The sequence below is a fragment of the Pipistrellus hanaki genome (assembly GCF_964339955.1).
Source record: "Pipistrellus hanaki genome assembly, chromosome: 8".
In the NCBI taxonomy this organism is placed as follows: Eukaryota; Metazoa; Chordata; class Mammalia; order Chiroptera; family Vespertilionidae; genus Pipistrellus; species Pipistrellus hanaki.
Window position 1 is genome coordinate 81,684,477 of NC_140510.1, and position 12,035 is coordinate 81,696,511.

Here is a 12,035-nt window from a genome sequence, read left to right on the forward strand (position 1 = left end):
GGCTCAGGGCTCTCTGTGCAGTGGCTCAGGGCTCTCCTCTGTGCAGTGGCTCAGGGCTCTCCCCCGTGCAGTGGCTCAGGGCTCTCCCCCGTGCAGTGGCTCAGGGCTCTCCTCTGTGCAGTGGCTCAGGGCTCTCCTCTGTGCAGTGGCTCAGGGCTCTCTGTGCAGTGGCTCAGGGCTCTCCTCCGTGCAGTGGCTCAGGGCTCTCCTCCGTGCAGTGGCTCAAGGCTCTCTGTGCAGTGGCTCAGGGCTCTCCCCCGTGCAGTGGCTCAGGGCTCTCCTCTGTGCAGTGGCTCAGGGCTCTCCTCCATGTGGTGGCTCAGGGCTCTCTGTGCAGTGGCTCAGGGCTCTCCTCTGTGCAGTGGCTCAGGGCTCTCTGTGCAGTGGCTCAGGGCTCTCCCCCGTGCAGTAGCTCAGGGCTCTCCTCCGTGCAGCGGCTCAGGGCTCTCCCCCGTGCAGTGGCTCAGGGCTCTCTGTGCAGTGGCTCAGGGCTCTCCTCTGTGCAGTGGCTCAGGGCTCTCCTCTGTGCAGTGGCTCAGGGCTCTCTGTGCAGTGGCTCAGGGCTCTCCTCTGTGCAGTGGCTCAGGGCTCTCCCCCGTGCAGCGGCTCAGGGCTCTCCTCTGTGCAGTGGCTCAGGGCTCTCTGTGCAGTGGCTCAGGGCTCTCCTCTGTGCAGTGGCTCAGGGCTCTCTGTGCAGTGGCTCAGGGCTCTCCTCCGTGCAGTGGCTCAGGGCTCTCCCCCGTGCAGTGGCTCAGGGCTCTCCTCCGTGCAGTGGCTCAGGGCTCTCCTCCGTGCAGTGGCTCAGGGCTTTCCTCCGTGCAGTGGCTCAGGGCTCTCCTCTGTGCAGTGGCTCAGGGCTCTCCTCTGTGCAGTGGCTCAGGGATGTTGGCAGCCACTTGGTAGCTGGGCCGTCAGGACACAGGTCTTTACAGTCACTGAGGTGGAGGAATAGCAAGGGTGAGCAGAGTTGGGATGTTTAAGGTTGGGACTGGAAGTGGCTTACATCATTTCTACTCTCATCCTGCTTTTAGAACTGAATCCCTTTACAGCTCAGTTTAAAGGCAAGGAAGACTAAGGAATGTAGCAGAGGTCTAATAGTCTCTGGGACACCTACCAGAGATTGTCATTTAAATCTAGGCTTTTACCTGTAATGTGTATAGGTAAGCCATGGTTTAAAAACACTAGGTGCAAATGGACAGCATTTAATATGTGCAGGGCTAATTTCCTTACATACATTACTTTATTTGAAAACTTAAGTAAAATAATGCATGTGTTTGGTAAACTATTAAGAGGTAAGGGGAGGTATAATATAAAAAGCAATTAACTAATTCTCTTCCCTTTGGTCAGATAATTTATTAGATCCAATGGTGGCCACTGTTAAGATTTTCTCTCTTTTTCTAAAAATAAATGTCAGTGCCTCCCCCTCACAAAGTATTACTTAATTGGTCAGAGTTGTAAAACACTGACCTATCACAGCATATTATTGAGAGCTTAGCTTTGTGCTCCAATTGTACCTTGTCAATACAAAAAAAAAAAATGGTAATGATTATGCAGTTTGAAAGAATTGTTAACCATTTATTTTTCTTCCTCTATTCACTATGCATTTCCTTCTTTATTTGTAACATATTGATCTCACTGATCCTGCCTGCTCCCTTGGCTCCGTCTCCTGGAATATCTCAGTATATAGGCTGGGAGATTATATAAGAGGTCTTATGCTTTGCCTCTGTAAGTACATCTGTGTTTAGATAGGATTACTGTGAGTAGGCCTTTGCTGATCTTGTAAATCATCTTTTAAATTGTTGACTTATCATTATATTTTTCTATATTTTTATCTCTGATACTAAATAGGTTGTAGTTGATTAGGTTTTATTAAAACTAGTTGATTAGACTTTATTAAATGTATAATTGTATCAGTCTTATATAATGATTAGTTTAATAGTGCTTGTAGAAATTGCTATATATAGTAAGTTTATGCTTCTGGATATTTCCATGGAGTCAAAAATTATATAAGACTGGATTCTGATCCTCCTTTCTATATTTTCCAACATAATTATGTAGCCTCCCTCCATTTACAACCCAAGCTACATTATTAAATGAAGCATCATCACAACAATAGAAAAATGGGCACAAGGCATATGCAATTCAGAAAAATGAAGTACAAAAGACAAGAAATACAAAAATAGTTTAACCTAATTAGTTAATTTAAGAAACATAAATGAATACAGTTTTATATATGAACTAGCAACAATTTTTCTATAGAATTCTTATCTTAAGGATGTGATTTTTATTTATTATTTTGTCTATACTATTCTCATACTAATATACAAATAGAGTAATAATGTGAAAATGCAGTGATACAGTGCAAAATGAAAACTGGAGGGTGGATCATAGAGCATGATCTCAATTCTGTAAAAATTGACAAAAGAGGCAGATAAATTATTAAACCAAAGTGTATTAGTAATTACATCTGGGTGCCAAGAACAAGGTTGCTTTTAATTTTCTTTTGTGTAGTGTTATGAAATGCATGAAATTTCTGTTTGACTACTCTATCTAATAAAGAAGGAATATGCTAATTACCCTCATACTATCACAAAAGATGGCAGCACCCACACCCAATAAAGAGTGAATATGCTAATTAACTGCCCACCCACAAAGATGGTGGTGCCCACAGCCAATAAGGAGGGGATATGCTAATTGACTGCCACACCCTCAAAGGTAGCGGTGCCCACAGCCACAGGATAATAAACTAGATAGTGCTCAGCCCCCTCAACCCCCTCAGGGTGGCAGGAACACAACAAGGCTGGGCCCTGGGCCCAGCTGCTCTGCACGCCTGCCTCTAGAGTCCCCCCGCCCCCCTCTCATTCCCCACCCCTCCCCAGGGCTGCCCGAGGCTTGTGCTGCTGGCAGTGGCAGCAGCAGAGGTGTGAGGGGCATCACCTTCTCCTGATCACCAGGTCGCCTCCCGCCCCTGAGGGGTCCCGGTCTATGAGAGAGGGGCAGGTCGAGCTGAGGGACCCCACCTCCAGTGGGCCTCTAGTGTAATATATGTTAATAGGAAAAACACTTTACTTATAAACTTTTCTAGCTCTGAGCATCTATTGAAGGATCTAATGCAATCTCTATGAGGGCAAGTGTTTTTATCTGCTTGGCTCATTGGTGGATCCCCAATGCCTAGAGTAATGTTCAATAAAGTACCACTTTTAAATATTTTTTCAATAAATAAATGCACAAAGGAATGATATGCCTTCCTCTCTAAAGGCAGTTTTAAAGCCTTAAATATAAGAGGATTATTTTCTCTTCCTGTAGAGATGCGCAATTAACTTATCCATCATTAAGTGTTAATTAAGAGCTTATTTATAGTATGCCTTCTTAGCACTGAGGAGAAATTATCTTTGATCTCCAGTTAGAGTTTGCTTTATGGAGAGGGAGTTGACCAATACATACCACACATGGATTCTAATGAATGAGAGACTTAAAATAATTGTGACAGACTTAAAATAATTTTACCTCCAGTAAGTGCCTTGAAGTTGACCCTATGTCCTCAGATTTAAAAGAAGAAAATAATAATTTGTCAATTAGCAAATGGTATTATTTAGTTACTCAATGAAATTGTTTTTAGTTTACAACTTATAGAATATAAATAGAATATAAGAATAATTGCAGATTTTCTCACATACCTATTGGTAACGGAAGCTTCTTGAAAAAGGATGATTGGATAATATAAGACAACACTATATTGTGCTTCTTGGAATTCAATACAGGGATGTTTTAAAACAATTTTTACAATGTAGCATTCAGTTTAGACTTATGCAAATAGATGTGTCTTTAAAAATTTATCTTATTTTTTGCATAATTTCTCAAAGCTAAAAGAGGAAATGAAGGACTTGAAGGTAAATCCTGAGGGAATATATTAGTAATGTTTATGTTGTCATTTAATATTAAATAAGTCAGTATTAATGTGTTCTGTGATATGGCTATTTTACACCTAACTCTTGCTTTATTTTTTCTCTAGGATTCAGAATTTCCCACAGACATGCAACCATATATAAGCCAGTGTTTACCTAGAGGGAGTGATTCTCCAGCCAAATTCGACTACCTGCTGAGTACCATTTTTAGACTTCATGATCTTCCAGTGAGCTGGTAGGATTCTTGATGTTTTATTAATGCCTTTGAGACTTTATTGTCCTGTTTAGATTGTGGTGCTCTTACAGCCAGTTATGGTTGAAGCCGTTTGCTCTAAAGCCTGTTTCCAGAATACGTATCATAATAATGAAAGAATCTGCTGTTGCAAAAATCTTAAGACTAACTGGATTAGGCGTTTGGTGGTGGTACCAACTTAAATGCTCTGCTATGGGTATTTGTTGTAGAGGGTGCTGTTCTGGCTTGACCTGAAGCACAAGTTGTTCGTAGAGAGGTTTGTGGGATTTACTATAAAGATAGGATCTCAGCAACTTGTAATTGATTTGTTAATTTTACTTAAAAGTTTGTCTCTCTATATTTTTTTTATCATTAACAAACCTTTTGTTTTATTTATTTTTAAAGACTATAGTTTTGTGAGCCATAATCACATTGATTTAAAGACAATATTTATTACTTGGCATTTATTTAAAATGATGTTATTTTACGCCCTAGCCCAGGGGTCCTCAAACTTTTTAAAGTGGGGGCCAGATCACGGCCCCTCAGAGAGCTGGAGGGCCGGACTATATGAACTACTAATCCCTACTGTAACACCTCGGCTGCGCTCACTGCCCAAAAAACCTGGCGGGCCGGATCAGACTCCTCTGCGGGCCGAATGTGGCCCGCGGGCCATAGTTTGAAGACCCCTGTGGGCCTAGCCGGTTTGGCTCAGTGAATAGAGCGTTGGACTGTGGACTTAAGGGTTCTGGTTTAGAATCAGGTCAAGGGCTCATGCCCAGGTTAAGGATCGATCACTGGTAGGGGGCGTGCAGGAGGCAGCTGATCAATAATTCTCTCTCATCATTGATGTTGCTATCTCTCTCTCGCCTTCTTCCTTCCTCTTTGAATTCAATAAAACAATAATTAAAATATTTTATGAATATGCATATTTATATTCATATAAAATTTTTAAATTTAGAAAAAAAATCTTATGATTAGAGTTTTGAGGAAAAAAACTTTCTGTGGAGAATCTATAAATATACATTATATCATATAGTTCTGTGGCACATTAAAATATCAGTGATCAGTTTTTGAAGATGATCTTGGATATATCATTTTGATTATGGTTTAGGTAAGTAATATTACTTTCTTGAATTTGTTCATATAATTCCAAGTTTATGTCATCAATCTTCAAGAAATGTGAGATTTGTACAAAAATACATGGCAAACATTATCAATTGCTTCTGTTATGCTTAATGAGGACTAGTGTCTCAGAATAGGATGTAAACCTACTGTAATACCTTACACACATTTACCTGTGGTATTTTTTTTCATTTACAAAGTTTCCTCTGCTCTGGATGACTATGTGTATTCTACTTTCAAACCACTAGCTGTTTGATTTTTCCATATAGCAAGGATATTGTCCATGGTACCTGAACTTCAGAGCACGGCAGACATGACCTTACCTGCCATGGTCAGAACCAGTAGGTTAGTGAATTGAAGAGTTCTGTTAGTAAAGGGAACCAGAAAGATGGATGCATTCACAACTCTGTATACTATTTCGACTTATCAGTGTATTTGCATTCCCATGCCAGTCTTTTGATATAAGGCCATGGCCTTTTCTTTAATAAGTAAATATTGGTGGGAATTCCACATCATATTTCTTGCACAAATTATACCAGTGATGCCTGATCTACAGTTTAGATTTTGTGGGTTCTTTAATCCGAAGCAGGAACTTTAGTCACTCAGCAGATGATCTTCCTGCCTTTCCATGGCGTTACTTTAATTTTTACTAACAGCAATTTTCCTTGTTGCAATCGTATTTCACCGCCTTGACTAACTTTACATTGCTCACAATATCAAGCATGTGTGGCTTACAGGAGATTTGGGAACAGACTCCTGGGACTCCTTGTGGTCCTGGACCTTGGCTGGCGGGAGGAGCCTGTGCTGGTCTAGTTGGCTGTCCGCTGAGAGCGCTGAGCAGTGAGCACAGCTCGTGTGTTTTACAGACAGAATGGGAAAGGTTGGCCAAGCCAACCATTAAGTGAAGGAAAAAAGCTCTTGTTAAAGGACAATGTAGAGAAGAGAAAGAAAGAAACATAAGTCTTGGTCAGCAACAAAAACTGGATTTTAGATTAATCCATTTTTTAGCCTTTGGAAATACAGTTGCTCTGATAACCACCACTACAACCGAAGCAATAAGTTACCTGCCACGTTAGGAGAGAAGGCTCTGGTATTACGAGTTTAGCAGTGACAAAACCCTTTTACTCGGCTCTGAAACTGGTCTTGTCAGTCATTGGCCACTTCTGTGCCTGCCACCATGGTCACTTGCCTGTCAGATCTCATTTCCTTCACCTTTCGGTTGCAGTCAGCACAAAAATTGTGGTCAGCCACCCCTGCTTTCCTCTCCTGACCCATTATTTGCAGGGTCCTGTCTCCCTGCTGACTCCCAGGCCATCCGGCAGGGCCTTCAGAGGCTGCTCCTCCCTGCCATGCTTCTGGCTGATACATGGCCCCGGGCTCAGCTCACAGCTTCATTCACTCTCTACAGCTTCCCAGGAAGCCTCTTCCATCCTCAGGCTTTAAGTAGGTTCCAGATGATGCTCATCCCCATGCTGGGAACACTACTGTTGGCATTGCTCCGAGCGTGAGCATCCACTAGGCTTCTCTAAATTATTATTATGTCAGAAATAACACTTCTTTTCTTCCCCCCAAACCAGCTCTTCTAATCTTCCTCATTTTTGCAAAAAGAAAGTGTGAATTTACACGAGTTTATCAGAACTAAAAGCCTAGGTGTCATTATGAATTCTTATTCTTCCACTCCACAGTTCCCATTAAATCCACCAGGAGGTCTGACAGGCTCTTACTCTAGAAAATATGCACATTTTTTGCACTCCCCTTTGTATTTCTCTGGTCATTTCTCATACAATTACAAGTCTACTAATTCCCCTTCCCCATACGCCACAGTAATTCACTAACTTCACAATGGCCAAATGGATGTTTTGAAAATGTAAATCAGATTAAAATGTTTCCTGCTTTAAGTACAATAATGTCTTTCCCTTGTTTAGAATATAATTTAATTTTTGGCTGCTGACTACCTCTCTTTGTGTTGGCCACATGCTTTGTGTCCTCCATGGCCCAGTACTTGTGTGAGCTGCCCACAATGTAGTTTGTGCTAGTATCATTCCATACGCTTCCACAGAAACGACAACCGAATTAAAAAAAAAAAAAGTGGCTAAGTAGTATTTAATGCCAAAATAATGGGCATTATTCAAATGTAATTTTTTACCATAGGTGAATGTAAAAGCTTACTGTTTGGGCTGTGAATTGTGTGTTTTCAAGAAACCAATAGTTATATTTTAAAATGTAAGTTTTAAAATTAAATATTTAATTCTTTTTATATAATTTAGAAAATTTAATTTGTATTTTACAATACATATTTATTTATTTAAATATATTTTTATTGAATTCAGCCAGGAAGGGAGAAGGTGAGAGAGATAGAAACATCAATGATGAGAGAGAATTGGCTGCCTCCTGCATACCCCTACTGGGGATCAAGCCTACAACCTGGCATGCGCCCTTGACCAGAATCAAATCTGGGACCCTGTAGTCCACAGGCCAATGCTCTATCCACTGAGCGAAACCAGCTAAGGCTACAGTGCATATTTATAATAAGCTTAATCATATTATAATTTTTATGATGCTTATGTCCCCCAAACAAATAAGCAACTATGAGCAAAGTGTAATATTTAAATTTTGAATTATGGGAGGTAAAGAATGTGGTTTCTTGAAGCTATGAGAAAATTATCTTTAGGAGGACAATAATTACATGCAGATAAAAATAATAATCATCACTTATCAGTAATGGACAGAATAATTTAAAACCTTTTCTAAAATATAAAGATGTTACTTTTATTTTGTAATTTACTATCTGCTGGTTTGGTAGTTTTTTTTTTTTATCAAAGTATTAACATATTCAGTTAGCTTTCATTAATTAGGATAATATTTATGTCATTAACTTTTAAAAAGGAAGAGGCACATGAATTTATAGTAAGTGTAAACATATATTTTAATGAACTCTTTATCTTTTTTTTTTTTTTGTATTCCATGACTAAGAAGATCATTTACTTAGAAGAGTAGATCTTTAATATATTTCATATTGTCTTTAGTGCCCTTGCATGTATTTGTCTTCAGCTTTGAATTAAGTTTGTTTAGACTTTTTGGGTTTTTAAACAGCTTTCATCTTCTAGGTGTTCTGATTTGTTTTTTGTTTTGTTTTGCTTTTGGTCAACTTACAGCTAAAATTATGGAAAGGTCTTTTCATTGGTCAAAGATGATGCACAAAACATTTTCAATTCCCGTATTTCATAGACTCAGAGAGAGACCCATAGCTGCCCTTCTGGATTATAATGGTTTTTCATTCTATTTTAATTATCTAGATCCATAGTAATAACCACAATGACCTACAAGAAGGCATCATTGGACATATTAAAATTATATATAGCAGTTACTTGTAGTGCCAACAATGCATAATAATCCCACCTATTAAGTAAGGCTGGTAAAAGTGAAACTGTATTTCTGAGAACATAGTTTCAATTTTTGAATAAAAAGCAACCAAGTAATTCAGTTTTTGCATAAAACTTTTTCTGGAGTATATTGTGATAAGGCAAGTCAAATTTCCTTGCAATGACAATGCAATAATAATATTCCAGTAAGTAGAGAAGTCATCTCTCACTCTCCCCTGTTGCTTAGCTACTTTCTGGTATGTCCTGTTCCCTGCTGTGCAATAGAAGGAGAGAGGGAAGTTAAAGGCACAGGATAATCTTTATAATACAGAATGTAAGTGTGAATGGTTTAAGACAAGTACCAATATACCTCTTTTCTCTTTAACAAGTTGTTTAGTATTTCAGACAACATTATACTCATACATGTACTTGTAATTCACTTTCCATAACTACCGGTAGAAAGACTTGCCAAGTACTAATAATCAGTGGTTCTAGCAATTTCTCCCATTACTTGGTGGGGTGTCTCACCTAAACTTGCAAGACCTTGTCTGTAATACACGTAAAGTTGATGCACGTGGAATGGTATCTCATAATTTACTTTTTTATCCCGCTTTTCACAATTATCTGGAGAATGGGTTGTGAACATCAGCGGTTGTATTGATAGGTTTAGATCTTAAACCAATTTTGGCATTTTTTTTATATGGCCATGACAAGGATGACATTGTCACGTTAATTTTATATTTTTATGTCAATACTGTTTTATAATCTAAGAGTAATAAAAAATTTACTAGACTTATGAACCTGATATACATAACACTATTTATGCTCTGAACTTTAATTTAAAACTACTGACATTCTCACAAAGCAATAACCATTAACTCAGAGTATCTCATAAAATAGGGCATTTTAACCTGCATGTCTTGTGAGCATCTCAAACTTAGCATATCTCAAAACCAATTAATTTCCTCTTTCTATCATCTTGTCCCCTTTCCACCCTCCCCTTCTTCTTTTCTCCATTTTATTAGTGTAATTATCATGCATATAGCAACTTAAGATGATCTGTGGATCCTAAGTCATCCTTATCACTTACTATCATATTTAGCCAATCACTTAACTCTGTATTCTACATTCAGTTTGATTTGGACAGCCATTCATTTCTGTCAAGTCCATCATCTGTCATTTAGGCTTCTCCAACAACTCCCTACTTGTCTCTCTCTGCCTTCAGTTTCTCCAAATCAAATTTATCCTCTCTACTACCATTATAGTAATCTTTCTAGAATGATTAATCTTATTTTTGTTTTAAAATCTTCAATTATATGTCAAGCCTTCAAGATACACCGAACTTCCTTTCTGTTCTCTTGGTGCTAGATATAATAAATACCACAATATACATAAGATAGGGGCACATAAAAACACTTATTTATGTGTCCCTGTATCCCAATCCTTCAACAAGGATCTTGAGGGCATACATCATGTTTCATTATGAATAACTCCTGACATATAGGAGGTGCCCAGTATAAGCTGAAGGAATGAGTGTTTGAATTGAGTGAAAATATTGTGTGCAGTTATAGTTCTATAGCCATCTTTTAAAAATATATTGTCCACTTATAAGTATCACCTGATGTCACCATGTTCTTTAATTTGTCCAGTGATTTCTTTGAGTATCTTCTGTTATTTAATTTTTCTGCTCACAGTTATAGCCATAGGTAGCATACTGTGTGAAAATAGGGTATCTATATACCCAACTTTCAGAATAGCTAGAGTTACATCTGGCATGCACCCAAGACCCAGTTCTCTCATATTTGGCAACAAGTATTTGCCTTGACTTTCAAGGTTCCTGGCTCTCACTTGTTTGTATCCTTAACAGTTTCCCATTCCACAGGTACTTTCTCTTTTCAGTTCCTATGTATATGATTTTTTAAAAGCATCCCTTAGACCGTCACTGGACTTCTGACTCTTCTGTTTTTCTCTCATGCATTTGGCATTCTTGATTTTTTATTTTTTATTTCTGACAGCTGATTAACTTTTAACTCTGAGCTTTGCTTATGGGAACCTGGGCTTTTGCATAGTCATCTTCTAGATCTACTTATGTCTTACTTGCCCAACCCGATTTCCTTGGCAACTATATTTCAGATTATTGTCCATTTGAGGAGTGAGGATATATCTGACAAATCAGAAGAATGCTTTTATGGAGAGAACACACTTCAACAACAAATCTAAATTTCCAATATATTGTCTATTATGGAGTGAATCAATGAATTTAGGACTATTCAAATGATAAAGAAAATATGAGAAAGAAAATTAGGCATTCTAGAACCACTGATTGATGGATGTCATGGATATGGGTCAGGGGTTGGTAAAATATAGTAAAAATCTTCATTTTTTTCCCCTATTAGATGACTATTGAGAAGTTAGTGCACTGATTTGATCAAGGCCAAGAACATGATTAGATCATCTTGCTAAAACTTATTCCAGTTTATTGACGGAAAGGATAAAGGATATAGATGAACATCTTGATGAGATGGGGCAAGGTCTGGGGGGGTCCCTAATGCAGGAGCATCGTCCTTGTGGATATTGTACACCTTGAGAGCACATGAGTTAGGCGATGGGTGAAGTCATTTCAGTGTTGATTCCTTCAAAAAGGAGAGGGTTTGGGTTTCATTCTTTGGCTGCCTTCTCAATGTGCATCACCATCTAATTTTTATAACCCTTCCTTTTAGTTTTCTTCATTTGACATATAAAAAATGTCATGTTGACATGACCTTAAAATGTTCTGAAAGGCACCATTTTGGAAGAATGTTTGACAGTGAAGCAACCATTGCTCCTTACTCTTCATCTCCTTCAGGTCTAATTTAGCCATAATGACACATAAGTATTCTGAGATGAGATTGCTTTTTTCTTTTTGTAGGAGCCTCATGAAAAGGCTGAGAACCCATATATGGAAGCCATAGGAATGTTGCAGGAACAGCTTAGAGACAAGGGCTCCAACTTCCTTGTTTGTAGGAGATTTTCTAGTAGCTTGGTGCTACTCTTAAAATAAATCGTAGAATAAGAATACTTTTGTGACAAGAAATAAAGGGACATTTTAAAATACATGTGAATTAGTAAAATCTTGAAGTTTAAGAGTTTTTTAAAAAAATTAACTGTGGTAACAGAAACACAAAGCATCTTTAAATTCCAATCAAGGAAAATTTTTAGGAAATGAAGTTGAAAGATATCTGATAAAAGAAATTAGAATATTAAATAATTAAAAGAAGAATCCAGAAAATAGAAAATCTAAAGAAGAAGGTTAAAAATAAGAATGGTATTTAGTGTGAAAATAAGGACAGTGGTGATACCTTTGGATAACTTATAAACAAAAATATTTACTAGAAAATAAAAAGAAGACCAGGTGGAAATAGGGAGACTAAAAAG

At 38.3% G+C, this 12,035-nt stretch overlaps 1 protein-coding gene across 1 annotated transcript in view; it reads left to right on the plus strand.

The window, feature by feature from the left end:
• The window catches only part of SPAG16 (sperm associated antigen 16), a 563,299-nt gene that overhangs the window by 71,009 nt on the left and 480,255 nt on the right, over positions 1-12,035 (plus strand). Inside the window, exon 11 of the mRNA XM_084891337.1 lies at positions 4,013-4,140. Coding sequence (XP_084747463.1) covers positions 4,013-4,140 — 128 coding nt within the window. The remainder of the gene's footprint in view (positions 1-4,012; positions 4,141-12,035) is intronic.